The following is a 27466-nucleotide window of genomic DNA, read 5'->3' on the forward strand; positions in this document are numbered from 1 at the left end:
GTATGTTCCTTAGTTGTGGCACATGTGCTCCTTAGTTGCGGCTGGCGGGCTCTCTAGCTGCAGTTCACGGGCTCCTTAGTCATGGCATGCAAACTCCCAGCCACAGCATGCATGCGGGATCCAGTTCCCTGACCAGGGATCGAACCCACGTTTCCCCACACTGGAAGGCAGATTCTCAACCACTGCGCCACCAGGGAAGTCCTCTGGTTTCTTTTCAGAGTGTGTAAATCTTTTGCCTTTTACTTTGCTGTTTTTATGTAACGATATAGCCTAGAAATTATTCTATATCAGTTCATAGAGACCACACTCATTCTTTTTTCACAACTTCATAGTACTCCACTGTGTGGACATACCACAGTTTATTCAAATAATCCCTCATGCATGGGGACTAAGGTCATAGGCATTCCAAAATTTGCAATTATGAACAATGATGCAATGAACAACCTTGTGCATATATATAATACCTATTCATGCTGTTGGAGGCAACCTGCAGGGTGGGTCCCTAAAAGTAAGACTGCTGGGTCAAAGGGTAAGTGCAAATGTAGACTTTTTTTTAGATGTTGTCCAATTCCCATATAGAAGAGTTGTAGTCACCAGATATATATGGGAGTGTCTGTTTCTCCACAGCCTCAGCAAATGTTTGCCATACTGTTTAACTTTGCTAGTCTGATAGATGAGAAATGGTATCTCAATGTGTTTTAATTTACATTTCTCTAATTATGAGTTAGTTTGAACATCTTTCCAAATATTTAAGGTCCATTTTTAAATTTTTTAAATGAATTGATCAATCATATTTTCCCCCATTTTTCTCTTAGGTTTTTGGTTCTTTGTCCTTCAGTTTCTAAGATTCTTGGATATTAGCTCTTTGTAACAAATGTTCTGTTCCAGCTTCTCAGTTGTCTTTTAGCATTGTCTATTTTTTCACCATGCAAAATGTTGCTTCTAATTTTTATATAGTCTTAATAATCTTTTATTGCCCCTGGGTTTGACTCATAGTTAGAAAGTCTTTCCCATACCAAGGTTACAAAGGAATTTACCCATGTCTTCTTTTTTTTTGAATTTATTTTTTTATATTTATTCCATTTTATTTTTTTTGGCTGCGTTGGGTCTTTGTTGCTATGCATGGGCTTTCTCTAGTTGCAGTGAGCTGGGGCTACTCTCTGTTGTGGTGTGAGGGCTTCTCATTGCAGTGGCTTCTCTTGTTGTGGAGCACAGGCTCTAGGCATGTGGGCTTCAGTAGTTGCAGCACACATGCTCAGTAGTTGTGGCTTGCAGGCTCTAGAGTGCAGGCTCAGTAGTTGTGGCACACGGGCTTAGTTGCTCTGTGGCATGAGGGATCTTCCCGGACCAGGGCTTGAACCTGTGTCTCCTTCATTGGGAGATGGATTCTTAACCACTGTGCCACCAGGGAAGTCCCAATCCATGTCTTCTTTTAGCACTAGTATGGTTTCTTTTTATTTTTTTAACGTTTAGATCATTAATCTGTTTGGAGTTTATTCTCAAGTACAGTATAAAGTATGAATTTTATTTTATCTTTTCCAAATGGCTATCCAGTTGTCCCATCACTATTTATTTAAAAAGTCCATCCTTGACCCAATGATTTTGAGATGTCATACATGAAATTATCATACATGAAATTTCCATATGTTCTTGGGGGGTCTATTTCTGGACTTTTTATTCTGTTCAACTGTTCTATTTTTCTGTTCATGTACCAGCATCACATTATTTTAATTATAAAGACTTTTAAATATTTTTACTGTCTCTCTTAGGGCAAGTCTTTGTTTTATGTTTTTCTGGTTATTCTTGCATGTTTGTTTTTCCATAGGAAGTTTAGTATTAACTGGTCTAACTCCATAAAACAGTTTGTTGGAATTTTATTGGAATTTCATTAAACTTGTACACAGACATCTTTAAAATGTTGAATTTTCCTGTCTAAGAACTAGGATGCTCTTCCATTTGTTCAAATATACTTTTGCAAAAGACTTCTTCTCTAGGTATTTCTAGGCATATAACTATACCTTGGAAAGTACCAGGCACACAGATAGTGCTCAATAAATGCTTGCTTAAATAATTTTATTAAAGCACTTTCTGTAATAAAAATAACTCTTCAATTCAATGCAATCCAAAGTATTTGTTTTGCTTTTATTCTAAGATTAGCACAAGTTAAGTCTAAGACAAGTTTTACCTGAATAAGTTTACAGTCTACTTAGAGAGACAGAGTTACAGGCAAGATATTTAAGTAACATTACCAAATCCAAACTTTTATGCCAAAATGTTGGGAGGAATTGACCAAAGTGGAATGAAGTGTTACATTCTGCATAGAATAATAAAGATTAAGAAACGTTTACAATCTATACCTGAAAAAAGTATAAAATTCAAATCAACACAAAATCACAACTGAAGACAATTTTTTGTTTTTTGTTTTTTTTTGCGGTACGTGGGCTTCTCACTGTTGTGGCCTCTCCCGTTGCGGAGCACAGGCTCCAGATGCGCAGGTTCAGTGGCCATGGCTCACGGGCCCAGCCGCTCCCCGGCATGTGGGATCTTCCCGGACCGGGGCACAAACCCGTGTCCCCTGCATCGGCAGGCGGACTCCCAACCACTGCGCCACGAGGGAAGCCCTGAAGACAATTTTAATTAGTATCTCTAGGTATGCTGCCCATCTACTGGTCTTTGATAAAGGATCCTCATTACCTTCCATTCCGTTGAGGCTGCAGAATATCCAACAGAAGCTGTTTCACTTCAGTAGGTGACAACTGATATAAGTCTCTGGCTGGCTTGTTTCCACCACGGATCTGTAGTTCATACTTCATAGCATGGATAATCCACCTGAAACAAAACAGGGAAAGCATGAATCAATAACTCTTGAAATAAAATCACCTTGTGCTTCTTTTGGCAATGCCCTTAACAGCACTGACCCATCCAAAGAGGAATGAAGAAAAGGCCATTTGAATTTCCTGAACTGCTGATATAATTACTTCCATCAAGATTATGTGACATGATCAGCCTCTTAAAAATGAGCCCTGCTTGTGCATATGTGGATAGGTAATAAAACATGAAAATAGACAGGTACTTAGGTTCTTATCAAATGAGACTGATGAGTAGTGGCTGCCACACTACTATTTTCTTAATGCTAGATATATGAAAAAAACAAATAGGATAAAAATAAATCATTTTAAGAAATGGGCTGAGATATGCTATTATATACACATTTCTTTCCCAGGAAGGATAAGTATTTTTTACCTACTTCATTTATTTTGTAGTCATTAATTGGAAGGGACAGAGGAGAAATACCTGCCTTTGAAATACAGGCACACAGTTAGTTATAACTTAATTATACTAGTATATCAGAGAACATACTTTAATCAGTAGATTTCAGAAGAATCTGTTCTTTAATAGATATTTAAATGCTGTTCATAAAACACATTTGTATTACAGGAAGAGCTTTAATGTGATTATTTAGGAAAGCATTTATTGAGCACTATTTGTGTGCCTGGTAGTTATGTGCCTAGAAATGCCTAAAATATTTCATTATTTTATGTGTAAATAATTTTATTATTTAACTTGAGAAGCTTTTAGTAAGTATTTTTACAGTTTCATCTCATTTCACTTACTGTATTCTGAGGAAAGAACTCGGATAAACTAGTTATGCAAACCAAAGAAAACTCAGGAAATAATACTATGCTTTAGGGAACCAGAACTCTACAGACCATTAGGAAAAGCTAGGGAATTAGTTTTACACAGCAGATTCCTGTGCTTTATCCTTAAATCCTTTGGTGAACACTGAATAACAAACAGACAGAGAACTCCAAAGAACATGTCTTCATTCACCCAGGCTTTGTCTCCCAAAGGGGGTACTGTGAGGCCAGCCCACAGGTAGAAACATCTAGTTACAGCAACAAAGATTTAAAGTGGCGAAGTTACTGTGCCCAAATATTTCAATATCTTTCTCTTATACACTTCTTTGAAAGACTGCCTACAGGTTATTGCAGGTACAGAGATGAAAATGTTAGGTGGAAATAATCAAAAGATTCAAGTCCTTCTTTCTGCCAAGGTTGGTTTGCAAAACAACAGTGATGCATCCTCATGGAATGACTTTACTCTCTCTCAATGGAAAAAATGGTAAGAAAAATGGTAATCGTTTCCAGTTGAGCAGGAAGTAATATCAACCAAGCATATCACCCTGCCCACTGGGCCAGGCCATAAGCCACAAGGCAGTGTGTCTCCTGTGACTGCTCCAATCCCTCTGATAAGGCAACTCTCAGCTCTTTTTCCTATCCTCTTCACTATTCTTTGTTGTTGTCATTTCTGGAAGTTAGGAATTTAACTAGTCTGCCAGTCAAATGCAGACTATGTTGCATGACACTGAGATAGATTATAAAGGCATGAGAGATACACAAGGATAGAACATAATAATTTTAAAAATATATAACATTACTATTACTACTGATAGTACATGACAAATATTTAATACTTGCTCTTTGGTAAGAACACTAAAGATGACAAGGTATCTACAAACAACATGTTCGTGAATTTTCTGGTATGTGCAACAAAACAGAATACGTAACGGAGTTAAGATGTACAATTTGCACTTCTCTAATCAGCTGAAAAGCAAAACTGGACTAAACCTGTATTATTGCCAAAGACTAGAATTTATTTACTTGTTCATCTTCATTATTATGAACTAAATTTAATCAAAATGTTATACAAGCATAAAAGTCACAAGGATATAGTTACTAGTTACTCTGGATGTTTTGATGTTAAAGTTGCTTATGAAATTAGTTCTTTTAAAAATTTATTTTATTGGAGTATAATTGCTTTACAATGTTGTGTTCATTTCTCCTGTACAATGATACGTGAATCAGCTATATGTATACCTATATCTCCTTCCTCTTCGGCCTCCCTCCCCCACCCCATCCCACCCATCTAGGTTGTCACAGAGCACTGAGCTGAGCTCCCTGTACTATACAGCAGGTTCCCACTAGATATCTATTTTACACATGGTAGTGCATTTATGTCAAACCTAATTAGCTGTTATAGCAACATTTCAGTTACAATAAACTGCTCCATGGATTCTCTTTAAAGTATAAAAATTCTATTTTTAATTTTATAGGTTGGACAAAATTGTTTTCTATTTATTATTTTATTTCTTTATTTAACATTTAAAATTTACATTTGAGGCAGCTTAGTATAATAGAAGGAACATCAAATTGAAAATCTAAAGACCAGCCTTTTGGTGTCCCCAAACAACTTAATGTCATGAAAAGAAAAATGGGGTAAAGGGGTACTGTTCTAGATTAAAAGTGACTTAAGAGATATAGCAACTAATGCCATGTGTGGGCCTTCTTTGGGACCCTGGTATTTTTAAAACAAAGTCATTTTGGGGACAACTAGAGAAATATGAATAAAAACAGTGTACCAGGTAATATTAAGGAATTATTGCTAACTTTGTTGGGTGTGATAATGGTACTGTGTTTATTAAGAAAATGTCCTTTTTCTTACTTTAGATATATACTTACTAAAATATTGAGGGGTAAACGTCAAAATGTCATTTGGCTGTAAATTTCCTTTATAATTTACAGCCAAAACAAAGTAAAGCAAATATGGTAAATATAAATTACTAACAATTGCTTATACCCATTTAAATAATGGGTATATAGGAATTTACCAAACTATTCTGTTATTACACATTTAAATATTTTCATAACGAAAAGAAAAAACAATGAAGACAGACCTGGATACCAATTCTGTCACTTACCAACTGAACTCCATTTCCAAGTTATTTTTCAAATGGGAATACTGTATTACTATTACTTGTTCAGCTCATTTTATGAAATTATTTTGAGGAATAAGTAAGACAATGTTATGTTAAAACTGTTAAAGTGCTTTTGAAATTATAGAGTTCAATTTTTATGTTCAATTGTTATGTTCAAATTATGTTAGCAAACTCCTTTTATTTGACTTCTCAAACTCAGGTTGGAAGAAGTGCCTCATTGATTTCACTTCAGGAGGTGTCCTCTTCTAAAATAAGTAACTAAATTTTTTAAAACACTTACTTTTTAAGGTCCTCCCAAAACTTGAGTTATTAAAACTAAACATTATCTATCACATTTACCTTTTAAAACCTTCAGTACCATAAACAAAGATAGTTGGAGATCTAAAAATTTCCCCTCAGGCTTCTATTTATAAAATCTCAGCAGTTCTGTGAGCAAATTATAGAAAACATTGTACTCAGCAGCCACCAAAGAAAGAAGATGACTTTTTAAAAAAAATAAATTTATTTATGGCTGTGTTGGGTCTTCGTTGCTGCATGTGGGCTTTCTCTAGTTGAGGCAAGCGAGGGCTACTCTTTGTTGCAGAGCATGGGCTCTAGGCGCACAGGCTTCAGTAGTTGTGGCACGTGGGCTCAGTAGTTGTGGCTGGTGGGCTAGAGCACAGGCTCAGCAGTTGTGGCACATGGGCTTAGTTGCTTCACGGCATGTGGGATCTTCCCGGACCAGGGATCAAACTTGTGGCCCCTGCACTGGCAGGCAGATTCTTAACCACAGAGCCACCAAGGAAGTCCCAGAAGGTTCATTTGAGCACAAATGAATCTAACTTATTTGCCAGATTGTTAAAAATACATTATTCATTCAAAAATACTGGCCAAGTTAATCTGTTTAGCTTGGAATTCTTCAAAAGACTAAAACAGAAACAGCCAAATAACCTTATATATGAACAGACACTTAAAGAAAGTAAATAACCAAGTGAGTCACACAGTTTAGAAAATCAAAGACATTTTAATCCATTTTTAGAACTACTAATACAAAAGAGCATTAATTCCTTTGCATGGGAAAATCTGGCTTCTTACCCTCATTCCTGCTGACAAAGTCACCAAACATGATTTGACAATTCCAATGTAAAAGCACTTAACGAAAATGGGGAAAGCAAGCAAGCAAGCAACTGTGGAAGGTCAAAAGAATGAAGGTTATTCTTGGACCAGATCCTTATAAATTCAGTCTGCCTAAAGAACCAGGGACATGCTCTATCTGACAATAAGCAAATGAGAGAGAGGCAGATGCACACTTCTGACTAGATCAACCTTCAAATGTAGCATGGTCTGACTTGACAATGAATTCCTCCACAATGCTGGAAATATGTGAAGAGGTGGCCTAGTATTCCTATACAGTCCTGGGAATAAGTTTATCCTTCTAAAAACTCTCTTAATGTGAGGTTGGTTAGCATGTTGTGTATGTATTGGCATTTTCCTTTCCAACCTGCCCCAATTAAGGAGTGAAATATAAAATAAGGTACATGGAAATCTGACATCACTGGTAAATCAGAACAGCTGACATTTTCTGAAAAAATGTTATAAAGAATAGCACTGATCCACAGCAAGAAACAATTTTTAAAATAATCATTTTGAGGTTATTTCAAGACACTAAGAAGTATTTGCCAAGTTTACTGTTAAACAAGTGAACAAATAACTGTGCAAACATTTTACTAAGCTATATGACAGGAGATGAAAAGTTGCAAGAAGGGACTGTTCTGCTTGATTCCTATTAATACCAAGAGGGTGACAATTTGATGAGGCAAAGTGAGCTTCCTGTTTGGTAACTGGAGAGCAATCACTCACCCACTCTACCTCTGTTCTAATCATAACAGAATAGAGGTAGAACTCCATCATCTCACTTCTTTACCTCGTATCAAATGGCAAAAGCAAAGTACTATGAATGAGTATCAAACCATGCTAATGAACTCAGAGCTGCAATTATCTCCTTTTTCCTTTACTGCACAAGCAATGTTATGGTCTGGTACCTATGACACCAAAGGACTTCTCTTAAGCACTGGATGTGTGATCCACAGATGCAGCTGTGGGCATTAGAAGACAAGACATGCATGGATCATAATGGCTTACAGAGGATGTCTTGGCAGTATGAAAAGCAGGGATGAAAAAGACTTGATAACATATATGCTCAGGGGTTGTCTCCTGAATAATAGACCTAGAGCAGAAAGCAGTTGATTGGAGGTCTTTACAGTAATGGGCCTGTCAGGAACTTGATCTATTTCAACATGAAAGCTGGAGCACAAATCAATAATGAGACAGCAAATCAAATCATTATCACACTAGAATACCATTCCTGTGAGCAGGTTAATTTTGTTCACTGGAGTGCCTGATAGCAGTAATGCTGAAGAAATTGCATTGGCAGGATTAACCTTGGGAAAAAGAGAAAAGAAACATGGTGGTATTGGTTTAAAGCGATTGAGGCAGTGGGTGATGTAAATAAATAAAATTTAAAAATCCAAAAACCTCAGAGAGAGAGGTTAAAACAGAGAGATAGGGCTTCCCTGGTGGCGCAGTGGTTGGGAGTCCGCCTGCCGATGCAGGGGACGCGGGTTCGTGCCCCGGTCCGGGAGGATCCCACATGCCGCAGGGCGGCTGGGCCCGTGAGCCATGGCCGCTGAGCCTGCGCGTCCGGAGCCTGTGCTCCGCAACAGGAGAGGCCACAACAGTGAGAGGCCCACGTACCGCAAAAAAAAAACAAAAACAAAAACAGAGAGATAAAAGCATACATAGTGCAGGAGAATTATGTGTAAGATGTACTATGACTCAGACAAATGTTCTTATTTTTTATGTCCATTCAGCCTAATGAATGTTAGCATTTCAGGAGGAATATGGTGTTAAAAGCTGGCTAAACTATCAATCTCTTTACTCATAATCAACATTTAAAAGATAGAAACAACAGTAAAAAGTCAGATATGAATGAGTCTGAAATGCTTTAATTAACCTATAAGGAAATAAAAAAATGTTTTCTATAAATCCCTCCCTTCTTTCTTTTAAAATCATGCTACAAACACAAACGGGTGACTTAGAAGAGCAAGAAATTCAACAATTTATAAGAAATTTGACACTCAAGGACTCTATAAATGAATAATTTACTCTTAAGCAAGGTTTTAAGCAAAACCTTCCAGGGACTAATTAAAGGTAAATTTTGTAAAGAAACATATAAATAGAGTATGTGTTTGCTGCTAGCAGTAAATGCAAGGAAGCTGTTCATTTAAGGAGCTGAGGTCTGAGTAAAATTTATTTAAAATAAGTTCCAATAAAAATATATTAAAAAGATACAAAATTATCTTTTTTCTTTTCAGAAGGGCACTACCACAAGCCTCACAGACAGGATAACTGCAGTTCTCTGAGGTTGTTAGATAACCCTTGAGTAGAGACAGGGTTCCAAAACCTTTCTGTTAATATGGTGAAGGAGCACCGTGGGCAGGCACAGGAGAATTTTTTTTTTTAATTTTTATTTAATTAATTAATTTATTTGGCTGTGTTGGGTCTTTGTTGCTGCACGTGGGCTTTCTCTAGTAGCAGTGAGTGGGCGCTACGCTTCGTTGTGGTGCGCAGGCTTCTCATTGCGGTGGCTTCTCTTGTGGAGCACGGGCTCTAGGCATGCGGGCTTCAGTAGTTGTGGCTTGCAGGCTCTAGAGCGCAGGCTCAGTAGTTGTGGCACATGGGCTCAGTTGCTCCGCGGCATGTGGGATCCTCCCGGACCAGGGCTCAAACCCATGTCCCCTGCATTGGCAGGTGGATTCTTAACCACTGTGCCACCACGGAAGTCCCCACAGGACAATTTTTCAGAGTCTGCCATGTGCTTCATGAGGTCCCACCAGATGATGGTGGGGTAAGACCATGTTAGATGGCAGCAGAGAATCCAAAAGGGATTTTGAGTTAAGGTTTCTTTATGAAATGCTTGGGATCATTCCACTGGGCCTTGAAGGAGAATCAACTATGGTGGAAAGGGATACCTCGAGGGTGAACATCTCTTGTGGGAGAAGAGGGTCTTTGCAAACCTAGGACTGGAAGACAAGGGTGAGTATGTGTGTGTTTGTTGGAGGGGGTGGGTGGGGCACGGGATCCTCCTCCTTGGGATTTGTAGTCTGCAGAAAGAAATCCCCAGAGGTACTTGCTCTCCAAATGCCACAAGATAGAGGACCTCAAATTACCAAATGTCACAGTGATACTGTTTAAGTTTTATCCTTTGCAAAACACCTTCACATTCCTTACCCAGAACCGCCACAAACCAATGAAGAAGCCAAAGCAGCGACAGCCTCCCTATTTTATATACGTGAGAGCTGGAAGAGGGATGGGGAAGCATGAACTCTGGAGTCATTCACCCTAGGTTCAAATCATGGTTCTTAGTATTGTGACCAAGTGCAAGTTACTTAACTTCATTGAATTTTCATAGTATCTTAATATATCTCTTGCACTGTACAAGGGGCTAACCTAGAATTAGTTCCAAATCATCCCTATTTTCTTGGTCTCATGATGAATAAAGGGGGCAAAATCTTATTTTTTATGTTTGTTAATTTGTAACTGTTCAGCCTCCTTGGTGTGTCTTGTACTGTACAATGCTAAATAGTACTGATCCTAGATTGGAGGACTGACAAACTAGAGACAAAAACCATCAGGAGACAATGCACATCATAGCTGCTACATGAATACTTGAATGTAAAATGGGTCATAGGTTGAAATCATGTAGAAGGTACCATAAAGGTCACAAGGTTTTAGAAACAAACAGTAAGGCCTGTTTCCCTTAAAAGAGAGCAACACTATACATAAGTGAAAACATGCACAAAGTATTTAAGATTGAAGAACAAGAACTTTGGAGTCAGGCAGTCCTGGGTATAAATCCTAGTTCTTTCACTTACTGATTTAAGTTATCTAAGCTCTCTGAATCTCAAGTTGTTTACTTTAAAATGGGGGTCCTAGTGACTACCTCAAAGTTGTATGGATTAAATCAGATAATATATATGAAGTATTTTTAGCATATTGTCTAGCATGTAATAGGTGTGCAATAAATAACATGTGGTTATGGAGATGGAGGAGGATGAAACCGTTCACCAGAGTAAACTTCTGAGTGCAATAACAACATGTTACTCACATATGTATCCCCTTAGATCCTTACAGGGAATGCTGATTAGAGAAGTACCATTATAAGGTAATTTGTACCATGCTCTGATATGATTAACTGCACCATTCCATTAATAAGTGGAGAAAGTGCTACATCCTTCTATTCCCTATATGTATGATTAAATTTTCATATAAACAAGGCCCTATTTAACTTTGTCATTTCCTGAAGGACATGATTGTACAAACCAAGTGCATTTATCAAAATTAAAAGAGTCTTTTATTTCTCTGAGTAGAGAGCCATGCTTTTATTTTTCCTAAATTCCCCATCACTAGCTCAAGGCAAACTACCTGAATCTACTTATAACCTATATATTAAACAATCTGTCAAATTTTATTGAACATCTCTTGTGGGCTAGACCACAATACAGATAGGAAGAGAAGATCTGGTTTCTATCCTTAGCAGACGTAAATTTCTTAAATAAATTACTTCTTATTTAAAAAAAAACAAACAAAAAAAAAAAACAAAAGACTCCGGGACTTCCCTAGTGGCACAGTGGTTAAGAATCTGCCTGCCAATGCAGGGGACACGGGTTTGATCCCTGGTCTGGGAAGATCCCACATGTCGCGGAGCAACTAAGCCCATGTGCCACAAATACTGAGCCTGCACTCTAGAGCCCACAAGCCAAGCTACGGAAGCCCATGCACCTAGAGCCCGTGCACTGCAATGAAGAGTAGCCCCCACTCGCCACAAGTAGAGAAAGCCCGCGCACAGCAACAAAGACCCAACACAGCCAAAAGTAAATTTTAAAAATATAAATAAATTAAAAAAAATCAGACTCCTTCCCAACTGACAATGTCCCAGTGTTTAGAGCTGACCCTGTGAGTCCAGCATATGGGGGAAATACATATAATAAGTTGGGCAGGGACAATGTTAATACCCACAATGGGAATATAATGCCTCGATTAATTCCGGGATGAGTTTCAGGACAGTGAATAAAGTTTCCCGGCAAATTTCTCCATTAGGAGGCTTTTTTCTATCATGAGATTTTTTCTATCATTAGATACTAAGTCAGATGCTCTGTCCTGACATTTTTATTTCGGGTGACAGTTTGAGAAAAAGAGTATTTTATTTCTCACAGAAGGCACTGAACATATAGAATAGCAGATACAAAAACAGGAAGAAAACTATTTTTAGAATAAACTAAATATACTTCATTCCCACGCAGAGAAAGAAGCTTCAGGTCAGATGGATTCAAGGAAGAAAATTACATTGGATTTTTGAGAGAACATAAATTAACCTAAAATGCTGAATAAGCAGTAAAGGAAAATCTACTTAGAGGCTGAAAAACACAGCATTGTAAAATCCTGGGGAACAGTTAACTTTTACTTTAAGCCTTTGCTTAAGTCACAGTAAGGATGACTATCACTTAAAGAGTCCCCTGAATAGAACATTTACTACAAATAATATGATTTGGAAGAGTTATAACCTATACTTCTTAGTCAGCCTCAGAGAAATGCCTGAATCTGTGACAACAGAGTACTTTTAATACCTGTATGGATACAAAGAATCACACCTCTTTTCATTTAGAGACAACTCACATGAAAGACCCATTTCTCCATCCTCATATATAGTCAAGAATTAGAGCTGAAAATTTTAGAGCTAACAGAGACCGAAAAATCAGGATATGATTCAAAGTTCTTATAATTGATTTGGAATACATCCTAATATTTGAAAGGAATTATTTTAAGGGATAAAAATGAAGGTCAAGTTCTATGCAGAGTGAGTTCATTTCTCAATCAAAAGAAAGAGGAGATAAAGAATGGGAAGCGCACCTGAAATATACTCTAACTAAAATCAGGTAAACAGTTTAAAAACTAATAACCTCAACTAAAAAAATTTAAGTAAAACTGAAAAACATAACTTACAAAGTAGAAATCTCCCAGAGAAAATAATTGACACCGATTTTATGTATATTTTTCCACATATACATTATACACACACATATATATATATATATATACACAGTATTATTGTTCTTTTATAAAAAATAGAACAATATATTTGCAACTTTTTTTTCACTTAATTTATCTTGGACATTTATAAATGTCAGTATATTGACTCTGTCTTGTTACTTGTAATGGCTGCACAGCATTTTATTGTATGGCCCACTATTTCAAACAAGCATGAAATGAAGACTGCTGTTAAAGTATGTCTAAATTCCTAGAATGAGAATTGTTGAAACGAGAGGCATTCGGATACTTCCAATAAGCAACTAGTTTTTAATGTAATTTTTTGAAGGAAAAAATGGGTAATCATTTTACATAAAGTGCTTCATACTCACATGCAAAATTAATACGAAGAAATGAAAGGGAAAATGAAATCAATCCAGCAATAGAAGAAAAAAAAAAAAAAGAAACAACAAGAAAGCATGGTAACTAAAAAACAAAATATAATGGTAGAAATAAGTCAAAATATAAATGAAATGGCACAAATATCACATATATTTCTATTAAATGATAATCAGACTGGATTAAAAGTAAATATGGCATGAATGTTAAATATAAAAGACATATCTATACAAAATGAAAAAAGAACATTGAAGGTAAAGGAATGGAAGACAGTATACCAAGCTAATAAAAACAAAAACAGAAAGCAGGCATGGCAGTAATATTAGACACAAATAATTCATTTGTTATATTTCATGCATTGTAATGGGACCATGGTTATGATTTTAAAAAGTCCTTATGTCTTAGAGATACACACTGAAGTATTTACAGATTACATGATATGATGGATTTGCTTTAAATCCAGACGGGAGTGTGGGTGAGATAGGCAGTGGAGGGGTATGAGTGAAATAAGATTGGCCATATGATGATATTGTTGAAGCTGAGTAATAGTATGGGCTTTATTATACTATTTTCTATATTTTTGTAGGTGTTTGAAATTAAAAATAATTTTTTAAAAATAATTCAATTACAAAATAAATGACACAAGGAAAGATTCATTGTTAAAACATGGCAACATGGACAAAAACAAAGCTTTAAAATATATAAAGCAAAATGGATAAAAATGCAAGGAGAAATTGACAAATTCATAATCAGGAGAACATTTTACAATTTATCAGCAATCGAAAGTCAAGTAGGACAGAAATAGTAAAGATATTGATGATCTAATTATACAACTAGCAAGCTAAACACTTATTCACACTCACACAGTCACAGGTATTTGCGCCTGACAGGCTACATAGTCTTTTCAAACACTTGATCATCCCCCAAATTGGCCACATATTAGGTTACTCTATATGCTCAAGTATTGTTTTTTGTTGACTTTTTTACAATTAGAACATATTCACATGATACCTGCATTCAATACAATCAAAAATATGTTTGAAAAAATGAAAAGACGCATTTGTACTTTACTCGGTTGTGGCAGGCCTTTTAAACATATTATTTTGTTTCATCTCACACAAAACAATGAGGCTGGTATGAAAACAGGAGGGAGGTTCAGCCACTGACCTCAGGCCACTGAGATGATGAGTGGCGGTCTGCACTTGCACTCAGTTCCGCTGGATGCCAGAGCCTGGTCACGTGCTTACTGCACTGCCTCACACAGTGCTTGACTAAGAAGATTCAAGATCACCAGAGCCTTACTTTCAACTTCTCCAAACAGAACATTTACAATTTTAATGACTAAAATTTACATTTTGATAGAAAATGGATACAGAAGAATATTCTTAAAAGGACCAAGTTTTTATTTGAGTGTGTCCTCCTGACACCTAATTTTACTAAAAACCCCCCACTCTTCTCTTAAGTCTTATCCACTTATTTAGAGGATTTTTTACAAGTATTGTGCATAATGGGGTTTTTGTTTGTTTGTTTTATTGTTTAACATGATACACCTGTTTAAACCCCTGGAGTTTGATTTTATCAGAGAACAGAGTTATTCCCCTACATCTCATGTTGGGAGTTAAATATGTTTAACAGGAGGGTTTTTTTCAGGCCACTAGTATTTATTTCTTCATACCACCAGATGTTGTCTCTATGACTTAGGGCAAGATGCACTTTCCTAAATACCCACCAGATCTGGGGCAGCACTTCACTCAGAGAGGCCGAGGACCACTTGAACAATTCTCTTTATGCAAATGCAAAGTACTTTACTCACCCAATTCGTATTTTCAGCATGCCACGGAATAACTCCGGGTTATTGGAGATGATCCAGCCAATATGGATGACCAGTTCTTGCTGAATGACCGCCTCCCTCTCATCATGGGTATTACACTTGTAATAGATGATGTTCTTAATCACTCTTGGAGACAAAGGATTAGAGATAACCTCTTCTTCATGTCCAAAGGCACCCAGAGTTACCTATAGGTGGCAGAATTTTATTGTAAAAATTTCCTAGCTACTAACAGATCAAAGAAAAAAATTCAAGGCTCAGGATGACTGGCAGGATGAAATTACTCTATGCAAGCTAGGGAATTAGGTAGAATAACTGTTCCTGCTATTTATTAAAATGGCTTTCAAAGCATGACTCCCACTGGAGTTCATGATGGTTCAGTCTGGTCTGAAATACAAGGGCAGGTGAGGGTCCTGGTTAGGAGAGTGGAGGTGAATGGATAAAATCAGGGAAGGAATATAAATAACTAATGAGATAAAATTATTCTGAATGACTTTAGTACTAGAAACCCCCCAGAGAAACCAGAATACATTGACTAGTTTTACTTTAGTGCACAGTCTATGTTTGAGAGTATATCCTTCACCTCTTTTACAGTTTCTCATGTGGAAGTGTTTACTCTTTAACAACACTGTAATCTTTTCAAAGGCAGGTGTAAGGACATAGAGTTGTAGTGTAGCCCCACTTTTCCTGGCGTAGTTCTAGGCACCCAGTGAGTGCTGAAATACTTGTTGATGTATCTCTGGCCTGTGGAGGGGAATAAACAAGACTGCCCACAAGCCTGCGAAATGAGAAAGCACAGAGGGAAATGGCAATGAAAATTCAAAGCCAAGAGTGCTGTTGAGCCTGGGCAAGAGAAATAAATACTCTGCTCCCCCTTTCTCCTCTCGCCTTAGCATTCTGCCTCCCAGAAAAGTCTGAAGCCCCTCCTTCCTCCTCATTACCCCTCTCCCACTCTCTTCCTTGTACAGTGCACGATTATAAGATGCAGGAAAAAGAAGAGGACATCAAAGGGCCCTGTGTTTTCTGAGATGAGGGGAGAAAGCAGAACAGGCGTCTTCTGCCCCAACTTTGTGATGGAGTGAAAACTGCAAACTGCTAGTTTATTGTAACACAACTGGTACCAACCAGTTAGTCCAAGTGCGATTACTTTTATTAAAATGTCATCTTGTACAGAAGAAAGCAAACAGAAGGCACATCATTGCCTCTGGAAGCAATGATGACTAAAGCACTATTTCATTCCAGGGAGCTTGAGGTGATCTGAAAGTGCTCTGTAGAAACAATATTACTTCAGTTCTCAGGGTGGAATTTCATAAATAAGCAATTACAAACTTGGAATGCTCCATTCTCATTTCTTTTTTGTAAAAGTGTAAGATGCAGTGAAAGAATGGACTTCATACACCTGAAGCAGAGCTGTCAGCCTCCCAGGTACCCAGCTCTGTAAGTGACTATTTCCCTGGGAGATGTGCTGGTCTGGTGGGCAATGGTCCAGCCACAGCCTCAGGACAGGCTCCAAGGCCTCCAGGACTCTGCTCTGTGAACAGAATCTCAGAATCACAGGCTGTAATCCCCCTCTAGATAGTATATAGAATGGACATGACCAACCCTAACCTACCCCTCCTCTCCAACTGCCAGGTGCCAGTGACCTCAGAGATCACCAAAACCTTCTCATACATCGTAGAATTAACTATATTCTCAGATATACTACAGGGGCCTAAAATCCAAGGAAAAATAGCTTCCCAAAGCCTGTTTACTTTCTTTAAGGGGTGGCTCAGTCCAAGGCAGCAATACAGGACTCTGTGGCTGGATTTGAGGATTGCAGTGAGGAAAAGAACCCCATAAGTTACTACCTGTGTCTTGGTCTTTTTAGCTGACAAATGAGGATGAAAATTCTACCTCTTAATAATTTGGAGAAAATAACATATGTGAAAAGTGATTTAAATTTTTCTCAGGAGTTTTTTTTATTAGTACAATAATTTTTTCATTGTTATTAAATATTACAGAATAAAATATTCTTTCAACTTTTCAAAAGCTAGATGTCAAGATGAAATCATTTCAGTTTTAATGAGTTAAGAGCCCTGAGATATGAACAATGGGTTGATTCCATCAAAGAAGGTTAAAGTTTTTTGTATTATTATATCCCTAGGTTAACTATCAGGAAGACATGACAAAGCACACATACTCCCAAAGAAGAGATAGAAAGCAAGCAGGTTTTCATTCCAATCAAATGATTATTCAGCCAGGTAATTAGAGCTTATAGAAAATAAAACAAAAAATGAGCAGCCATATTCCACTCCACATAGCCACATGCACAGGCTCAATTCAACCCACATTCACCAAGTGCCTCTCCAAGGCCATGTTGGGCACACTGGGACAGGTGCTGGACAAGACATGGACCATGACCTCTGGGGGTTCACGGCCTACCCTGGGGTGAGAGACACACATTTAAATGAACTGGGATCCAGGGCAGGTTGTGAGGAGTGTCACAGGCCTACTGTGAGAACCCAGAGAAAGGGACTGCTAACTGGAGATGGCTCTGTGAGGAGAAGATGACAAGAGCTGGCCTTGGTGGGAGGGGAGGAGCTGGAAGGAGAGGTGGTCCAGAGGGTTAAGGGTCTGGGGAGTCAATGAATTTCTAAGGGGGAGAAGAATCTTCAGTGGAGGAGAAGGGAAAATGCGCCCTTCACTGCTCCCTGTCTTTGTTCTACTTATCCTAAGCCTGTCTGGAGTGCTTTAGTAGGTATCATACCATTTTCTTTGTCAGTATCTTCACTGATCTCAAGTTAACACAGAAGTTGAAAATTAAAGCTCTGAGGTGCAGCACAAATACTTAGTATCTGTGCATCTTTAAGACTAGATTTTGCTTGGGGAAGGAGGCTTTTGTAGAAATGCCTGAGCCGTGATTGTGAGAGACCTATGACACTGAGGCTTGCCAGATTTAAAAGCCAGGGTCCTGCCCAGAAACCTTTGTGACTGTGATGAAGAGTCTGAAAATCAGATACTTACCTGTTTGCCCTGCACTAAAACGTTAGTAATGGATGGGGCCAGGCTGTCCACTAGTTTACTTAAAAGACTTGCTGTATGGCGTACCACCGACCTGGGGGTGAAGAAGAGAGCAGGCCAGAGGTTGACAAATATAAATGATGAATGAGTGGGGCCCCTGAATGGGGAGACTTAAAAATATACACAATTAGGTCCTCATGTAATAATATGGAGGAAACACTGACCCCAAGACACTGGACCTAACAGCTGAAATCTCCCAGACTGTAGGACCAACCAGAATTAGGGAGGGATAACCTCATCCTCACCTCTGCCACCAGCATTATTTGTGCCATTAACAATTTAAAAAGAAAGAAAAGGGAGCCTAACTATCCCTTTGGCAGGGAGTGGCATAGGAGGAAGAATTGATTATTCTGATTTTGCATTAAAAAATTCATTATTAAGACTGTCACTGGTACATGCCCTCTATTCCTATAACCCGCTTTAAATCAAGTTTCTTTCGGTGCCTACATAACCAAATCCCTGGATCAGGGGACTCACTTAGTACTCAATTTTAGGAAGTGATACAATGAAATACCAGTATTTTTTTTCTTGCCAGAATGTTGGAGGAAGGAATTCACACTGCTATTTTTACATTTCTGAAAAAGTCTTAGACTGTAAGGAGAACAGATTTTTAAGCACAGCACCTGCAATACATAAGACATTTTTGCCCCCTCAAAAGTAAAAATTCATGTGGGACTTTTAGATGGAGAAAATAAAATAAAAATGTAGGTTTAAAACTGTTTTCTTGTATTTCAGGATATCTATGGGAGCTGACCTATAAAAAACACTTACATTGCTTAATCTCAACATAGATGAACTAGTAGAAAATTAAGTCATATCAGATAAAGTTAGTGAAACAAACACTTCGTACTTTTAGAGAAGCTTTCACCCACACATTGTAAGACCAAAAGACATATTTAACCCTCAGAACGCAAATAAGCCCACACATTTCAAGCAGCGTGAGTTTCCACATTCTGTGCATGTTACCTGTTTCCCATGTACCAGAAAAGTAGTAATGTGTGGGGCTATAGAGGAAGGAAATTTCTGGGTAAATGCAGCCCCGTAGCGTACCGCCAACCTGGGTATGTCAGTGGAAAGCCATAAAAGGGAAAATACAGTAAATAAAACTTCCAGGAGTTTGTTCTTTTAAACATAACAGTCAGGACTCTAAATGTTTGCTAATGATTGATCTAACATATAAGTATTAAACATAAAGCAAATACAGGTTTGCTTAACCGAAGATAAGATTATAGACCACATTTGAAATTTACTGACTAAAAAGCAACATCTATTGGTTTGCACGCCTTACTGTGCTGAGAATTTACAGTGAAAATCTGAGACTTAACCACAGGACTATTACATAATTTCTTCTGGGTTGGAATGTTATATTTATTATAAATCATAGAGTTGAAATACTGCTAAGAGACTGTTTTGTCTAATCCCCTTATTTTAGAGATTAGAAAACAGGTTCATTAAGGTTAAGGGAGTTTCTTATGACACTGCTTGAAACTTTTTTTTCAAAATTAGATAATAATGGGTTATTAAAAAATATATATATTTATATACTCTTAATTTCAAAATGTTAGATTTTGCTAGTAAAACTGTTACAATTGCTTCAAAAATGAAGATGGCATGCATTTAGACATACCCACCCCATTGTGAAATTAAACAACCTTATCTCAACTTACCTAATTTTTCTTCAGTCTCTGGGAAGAGACTACCTCTGCAGAACGTATCAGTTACTTGTTATGAAGCAACTACAATCACTGGGATTCATTCAACTTAAGTCATGAGAGAACTATTTCCTAAGTATATTATTTTTTGCTTGTGATTAAATGAAACACTGGTCTCTTCATGACCTTCTATAACAGAACAAGTTTCCCAAATACAAATTAGAACCTAAGCATCTTTCTGGGACAGAGGAGGTGCAGGGTAGGAAAGAGTCATTGGAACATCATTCCAGTGCATCCTCTCCAGGTTCTATTCCTAAGGGTGTCTTTACTCCCAGACATGTTTTTAACAACTTGGGAGAGCCATGATAAAATGCAATGTAGGCAGATCCTTAGAAAGTAGGCTGTGAGTCACAGTGCTGTAACCTTGGAGTTTAAAAGTAAAAATTAGGATGAAAAACCACCTTTAAGACTGGTCCATTATCTTTAGGATACTGAATATGAAAACATAAAAATAAAACATAATGACAAGGACGCTAATACGAACCAACATTTTTTGCTGCCAGCTCTTCTATAGACTCTCTCAATGTGATCAGAAACAGTACCTAGACATCAGATAATAGAGTCTTTGTTGAAAAATGCTTTTAATTAAATGCATAACATTTATTCCCCTTAAAAAAAAACACTCTTGAATTTTCATTTTGTTCCATTAGAGTTAATACATCCATCCATTAATGTTCTGAACTACCTGACATATTTAAATATGTAACCCAAATATATAGTGTGAATGTCTCCAACCCTTGTTACTACTTAGTTTGAGTATATGATTTGGAATAAGTACTGTATTTCTTGAAATTCATTGTTTTCTTAATACACAATCTATGTTTTTCATAAATAAAAATAAGTTATTTTAATTTACTATAGAAAATAAAAAACAGAATATAGCAAATGGAACAAATACTATAGACTGACTATACATAATTCTTCATTTATTTGTTCAAAAAAACTTTATGGTGATTCTGTTATATGCATGATCATATACCAGTGCTCAAAAAATACCACTGGGTTTCATTCTTTGGGAGCAATTTACATGTGGTCTGGCCTCATGACTGGTTTGTCAGTAAATTAACCACGTGACAGGACAGAGCACAAAAAAGGGTAAACAAGGGTAAAGGACAAGATCTTTATCATTTTACCCTGAACTTATTTTTATAACAAATTGGATAAAATTATATTCAGATTCTATAGATGCTTATGATTTTCAATATATAAGGTTTCACAGATTTAAAACATTTAAAGTCTTTTAAATATCTAAGTAACAGATGAATATTATTCCCAAGTTTATAAAAATGGTTTAAAAAATAATTCTCTCAACATTTTCATTATAAACTATTTTATATAAATTTTGTTTCATTTTAAAGCACTACTAAAATAACCATTCTGAATTCTAGGTTCCTAATGAAATGTCTGCTTTTTAATTATCCTATTGTTTTAAAGTATAAATTTTGATGTCCTCAATATAACTAGGATCCTGTTTACACTTTGAGTTTCAAGATTAATTAGAAACATGAAGGATTCTGTTTGAAATTTGCTTAAAGTTCTTCTGCCTTAATATTAAGTTAAAAAATTAAGACTATTCAATTCACTGTATAATACTCAAGCCAGTTATCTCTTAGCTACAATAATGCAAAAACTAAGTAGACCTTATTTGAATAAACAATTATGTTTAGTTCACTACCAGAACTATAAGTTTTATTAATTACATTGCTGTTTAGAATATTGACTCAATTTCTAAATCTAACTAAACAATATGCATTTCTGGACAGAGAACTTTCAGATGAGCTAAAAACTTTGAGTAGCTAGACATTAAATACTTGAAATGTATCCTACATTATTCTGTATTATAAAATGCTGGAAGTAGACCATGATGTAGAATTCAAAGATTCCTTAGAGTAGTGACTCAACATACAAGTGTAGATTTCAGGGATAATTGGGTTTCATCCTTAATGCAGAGTGGACATGAACACGATTAGAATGATTTATTTTTGTAAACAGTCTTGAGAGTGCAATTCTACTAAATGCCATGTTCCATTTCAAATGGCTGCTGCAGACCATGAAGGAGCTAATTTTTATAGCTATAATGATTGAATATTATTCTTGAAAACATACAGAAAATAAAACTGGAAATAGAAACTGTCGATAAACAACTATGGAGTTATCAGAGGTTAACAGTCACAGGCAGAATCCAGGTTCCAACACCATTCAGACAATCAGAGAAGGGGGTACGAATTTTCCTTTTAAAAGTTTTTTTTTAAAAAAGGTTTAATAGAGGAGAAAATAATTTGTAACATTTTAGTGGATATTCATTATGCATATTTGATATAAGTTCAAAAATAGAGAGGTCTTTTTATTTAAAAATGTTCTCTTAGACATGTACTCTTACCTTCCTTTGTGATGAAGTTGGGCCCTTCTCTTTTCAGCAGTACACCCAGCAGGATGGCTTGGCTAGCCAGACAACTACAGTCCTGAAAATATAAATCACTATGAGTAACTGTAATGAAATGGGTACAAAAATTACCACAGGGGGTAACTAATCATGAAACCACACGATACAAAGAGGAAATATTCTGCTATGCAATTGAGAAAAGATAAAATGTCACTGCTATACTACCGAACGTAAGATGACATTATACAACTATTTATTTCAGCTATCCTGGAAACAGTGGGTAGGCAAGCTAGCTTCCTGGGGTAGTAGGATTTAATAATCAAATTTTCCAGGAAACAAGATAAGTAATGAATAGAAAATATGTTGTCTACAAGCATTAACACTGATTCTGCCACTCTTTGAGAGATTCGGCCAAGTCATTTAATCACTCCCTTTTTGACTTTACTTGTTCATAAATGGGAGACCATGTTGCTGTCAACCCAATGTGGAGAGAAGGATGAAAGGAGGGGATGTATGTAGACCACTTATTATATGCATTATGTTTTATGCCTACTATATCATATTCATGCTTATGTCGATCCATAGATAATATCGATCAATCACAAGAACTGGTATCTGACAGGTTACATATTGAGCCTACATGCTCAAATTTGTATGGTCTAATAAAATGTCACTGTGTTTATAGCTCTACCATTAGAATTTCATTTCCTTTGATACGTACTATACCTTATACCCCCACCCCTCCTCCTTTAAAATGAAAATAACCTTAAGGAAGGTATAAAACTAGGTTGCTAACATAATATTCATATGGATGTAGTTATAGGATTGCTTTCCTCGGTAACTGGAGAGACTCAAAGCAAGCATTAGACCTAAAAACTGAGACAGGAGAGAAGACCTGGGTTGGGAAAAGGAGACAAAGGGCACTGAAAGAGAAATCTGGAGATCCCAAAGGAAACTATACTTCTTTAATGGGTTACTCAAGACAACACACTCCTTAAGCATCTTTAAGACATCCACACTAATATCAGACCATGAGAACTACCTCTCATTACTGCCTCAGGTACAGACAGGCATCTACCTCCAGTTTAACTACAACCTTCTCTGGGAGGACAAGAATATCATTTGCCCCTGGGAGTTCCTGCTCTGCCAACCTCACTCAGGGCCATGTGGGAATTGCATCTTCCTCACATTCAGTTTTTGAAGAATTTCATGGGTGGGTTTGTTTTTCCATTCAGTAATGGTGACATCTGGCTGCTGTTCTTCTTCAGGAGCATTGGAGGTACTGCTTTGTCGTTTGACTTTTGAATGTTTGGGAACTTCTAGTTCCTCAAAACTCTTAAATTCTGGAAGCCTAGAATTTAAAAGAAAAAGTTTCAGATTCCCTGCATTCCTAATGTAATCTCAAGAAACACAATAATAACCTAAAAGAACTTACTCTTCTGTGTCACTGATTCGTAAGAAGTCAAGTTGTTCTACCACAGCTCCAGATATTAGTGTCTGAAACGTGATTAAGAGTCACAGCTCTTAAATTCATCAAGCCACAACCTTATGATCTATGTACATACTTTTCTGTAAATACATAATACTTTTTTAAAAGTTTACTTAAAAAATATACATGACGTTGGGCTTCCCTGGTGGCGCAGTGGTTGAGAGTCCACCTGCCGATGCAGCGGACATGGGTTCGTGCCCCGGTCTGGGAAGATCCCACATGCCGCGGAGCAGCTGGGCCCCTGGGCCATGGCCGCTGAGCCTGCGTGTCTGGAGCCTGTACTCCACAGCAGGAGAGGCCACAACAGTGAGAGGCCTGCGTACCGCAAAAAAAAAAAACCAAAAACAACCCCCATGCTTTTTAAGTAACTTCTTAAATGAACATTCTACAATCAGACAGATTTTCACATACAACAAATCCCCCTGAAATAGAACATACACATCAAGCTACAAGCTCATGAGTCATAATAAATAGCAGAATCAACATGAGATGAAGTGTTTTTTCTTTCCATCCTCTTATTGATTTTTAAGCTCAATTAAATTTCAGTATTTATTAAAATGTTAGAAAATAAAATTTTGAAATAAAAAAACATGAAATACCAACGTTGTCTTCAGAAAAGATAATTACGCTTTGGATTTTGCTACAGTAATATATTTCAGGGCTATCCAATGATGAGATGCTGCCAACTCTCAATTTTTCAGGATCATGAAGGTGTTGATTATCTACATTCTGGAAACCAATATTTGGTCATTTTATATTCCATTAGTTCCTGATTATAGCTTGAACAAACTAAATGAGGCCAAACTTGAACACAGTTGTTGTCTGTCAGTGGTTCATGGTGAATGTATAAATGAATGATAACCCACAACGATTCTTAGCACTATGTGTCACTTCTAATTATCTGATGAACTATCAAATAAAAGTGAGAAATGTACTGCCCAGAAAATAAGCTATAAATTATTATTTAAAAATAAGTTAATTTTTCAGTCTTAATATATTATTTTCTCTATTTTCTCACTGTTCATTTCAAATGTGAAGCAACAGGATATAGGGAATGTTGCTCTTGTTGGCTAACCACCCAGAGTTGTGCTGCCTTCTCTTCTAGTGAAAACACATAAAGTAGCTCATCAACAAATAGCCACTACAAATGGCATGATGGACATGTTACCAGCAATCATACTAAAGCCTCCTTGCAGAGTTTGAGTGAGAAAGGCCAAACATGCAACTGACCTGCACGTTTTTATGTGGCCCAGCCACAGTCAGGGTCTGAGAGCAGTCTGTGCCTGGGCAGAGAGCAGTGCCAAGCACAATGGAAGTCTATAGAGTGATATTTCCTAGGATGCAGGATTACACCTACACATTCTGCTCTCTAGTTAACTAGTCTGTTAGACAAATATTTACTGGACACTGATACATGCCAAGTACTATGCTAGGTATTGAGGACATAGCATGAACAAAATTAAGTAGATAATAAACAAATAAAAACCTAAGTATGTAGAAAATATGAACAGACCAATCATAAGCACTGAAATTGAAACAGTGATTAAAAATCTTCCAACAGGGCTTCCATGGTGGCACAGTGGCTGAGAGTCCGCCTGCTGATGCAGCAGACACGGGTTCATGCCCCAGTCTGGGAGGATCCCACATGCCACGGAACGGCTGGGCCCGTGAGCCATGGCCGCTGGGCCTGAGAGTCCGGAGCCTGTGCTCCACAACAGGAGACGCCGCAACGGTGAGAGGCCAGCGTACCCCTAAAAAAAAAAAAAAAAAAAAAAAAAAATCTTCCAACAAACAAAAGCCCAGGACCAGATGGCTTCATAGGCAAATTCTATCAAACATTTAGAGAAGAGCTAACACCTTTCCTTCCCAAACTCTTCCAAAATATAGCAGAGGGAGGAACACTCCCAAACTCATTCAATGAGGCCACCATCACCCTGATACCAAAACCAGACAAAGATGTCACAAAGAAAGAAAACTACAGGCCAACATCACTGATGAATATAGACGCAAAAATCCTCAACAAAATACTAGCAAACAGAACCCCAAAGCACATTAAAAGGATCATACACCGTGATCAAGTGGTGTTTATCCCAGGAATGCAAGGATTATTCAATATATGGAAATCAATCAATGTGATACACCTTATTAAAAATTGAAGGAAAAAAACCATATGATCATCTCAATAGATGCAGAGAAAGCTTCTGACAAAATTCAACACCCACTTATGACAAAAACCCTCCAGAAAGTAGGCACAGAGAGAACTTTCCTCAACATAACAAAGGTCATATATGACAAACCCACAGCCAACGTCATCCTCAATGGTGAAAAACTGAAACCATTTCCTCTAAGATCAGGAACAAGACAAGGTTACAACCCTCACCACTATTATTCAACATAGTTTTTAAAGTTTTAGCCACAGCAATCAGAGAAGAAAAAGAAATAAAAGGAATCCAAATCAGAAAAGAAGAAGTAAAGCTGTCACTATTTGCAGATGACATGATACTATACATACAGAATCCTAAAGACGCTACCAGAAAACTACTAGAGCTAATCAATAAATCTGGTAACGTATCAGGATACAAAACTAATGCACAGAAATATCTGGCATTCCTCTACATTAATGATGAAAACTCTGAAACTGAAATCAAGAAAACACTCCCATTTACCACTGCAACAAAAAGAATAACTTATCTAGGAATAAGCCTACTTAAGGAGGCAAAAGACCTGTATGCAGAAAATTATAAGACACTGATGAAAGAAATTAAAGATGATACAAAGAGATGGAGAGATATACCATGTTCTTGGATTGGAAGAATCAACACTGTGAAAATGACTAGACTACTCAAAGCCATCTACAGATTCAATGCAATCCCTATCAAACTACCAATGGCATTTTTCACAGAACTAGAAAAAAAATTTCACAATTTGTATGGAAACACAAAAGGCCCCAAATAGCCAAAGTAAACTTGGGAAAGAAAAACGGAGCTGGAGGAATCAGGTTGCCTGACTTCAGACTATACTACAAAGCTACAGTAATCAAGACAGTATGGTACTGGCACAAAAACAGAAATATAGATCAATGGAACAGGATAGAAAGCCCAGAGATAAACCAATGCCCAAATGGTCCCCTTATCTTTGATAAAGGAGGCAGGGATGTACAGTGGAGAAAGGACAGCCTCTTCAATAAATGGTGCTGGGAAAACTGGACAGGTACATGTAAAAGTATGAGATTAGAACACTCCCTAACACCATACACAAAAATAAGCTCAAAATGGAATAAAGACCTAAATGTAAGGCCAGACACTACCAAACTCTTAGAGGAAAACATAGGCAGAACACTCTATGACATAAATCACAGCAAGATCCTTTTTGACCCACCTCCTAGAGAAATGGAAATAAAAACAAAAATAAACAAATGGGACCTAATGAAACTTAAAAGCTTTTGCACAGCAAAGGAAACCATAAACAAGACGAAAAGACAACCCTCAGAATGGGAGAAAATATTTGCAAATGAAGCAACTGACAAAGGATTAGTCTCCTAAATTTACAAGCAGCTCATGCAGCTCAATACGAAAAAAACAAACAACCCAATCCAAAAATGGGCAGAAGACCTAAATAGACATTTCTTCAAAGAAGATATACAGATTGCCAACAAACACATGAAAGAATGCTCAACATCATTAATCATTAGAGAAATGCAAAACAAAACCACAATGAGATATCATCTCACACCAGTCAGAATGGCCATCACCAA

The 27466-nt window shown here is 37.1% G+C and overlaps 1 protein-coding gene across 3 annotated transcripts in view; it reads right to left on the reverse strand.

Moving 5' to 3' along the window:
• The window catches only part of PHKB (phosphorylase kinase regulatory subunit beta), a 204219-nt gene that overhangs the window by 11375 nt on the left and 165378 nt on the right, over window positions 1–27466 (reverse strand). For 2 of the 3 annotated variants that reach the window (XM_024740957.1, XM_024740958.1), the window contains 7 exons: window positions 23659–23720; window positions 23412–23574; window positions 22221–22302; window positions 20325–20382; window positions 18072–18162; window positions 15054–15256; window positions 2695–2829 (listed from right to left, as the gene is read on the reverse strand). In XM_024740957.1, coding sequence (XP_024596725.1) covers window positions 2695–2829; window positions 15054–15256; window positions 18072–18162; window positions 20325–20382; window positions 22221–22302; window positions 23412–23574; window positions 23659–23720 — 794 coding nt within the window. Of the gene's footprint in view, window positions 1–2694; window positions 2830–15053; window positions 15257–18071; window positions 18163–19094; window positions 19186–20324; window positions 20383–22220; window positions 22303–23411; window positions 23575–23658; window positions 23721–27466 lie in introns of all 3 variants that reach the window. The other variant, XM_024740959.1, reaches the window with a different exon arrangement.

The sequence above is a fragment of the Neophocaena asiaeorientalis genome, unplaced genomic scaffold (genome assembly GCF_003031525.2).
Source record: "Neophocaena asiaeorientalis asiaeorientalis breed wild unplaced genomic scaffold, Neophocaena_asiaeorientalis_V1.1 scaffold849, whole genome shotgun sequence".
Taxonomy (NCBI): Eukaryota; Metazoa; Chordata; class Mammalia; order Artiodactyla; family Phocoenidae; genus Neophocaena; species Neophocaena asiaeorientalis.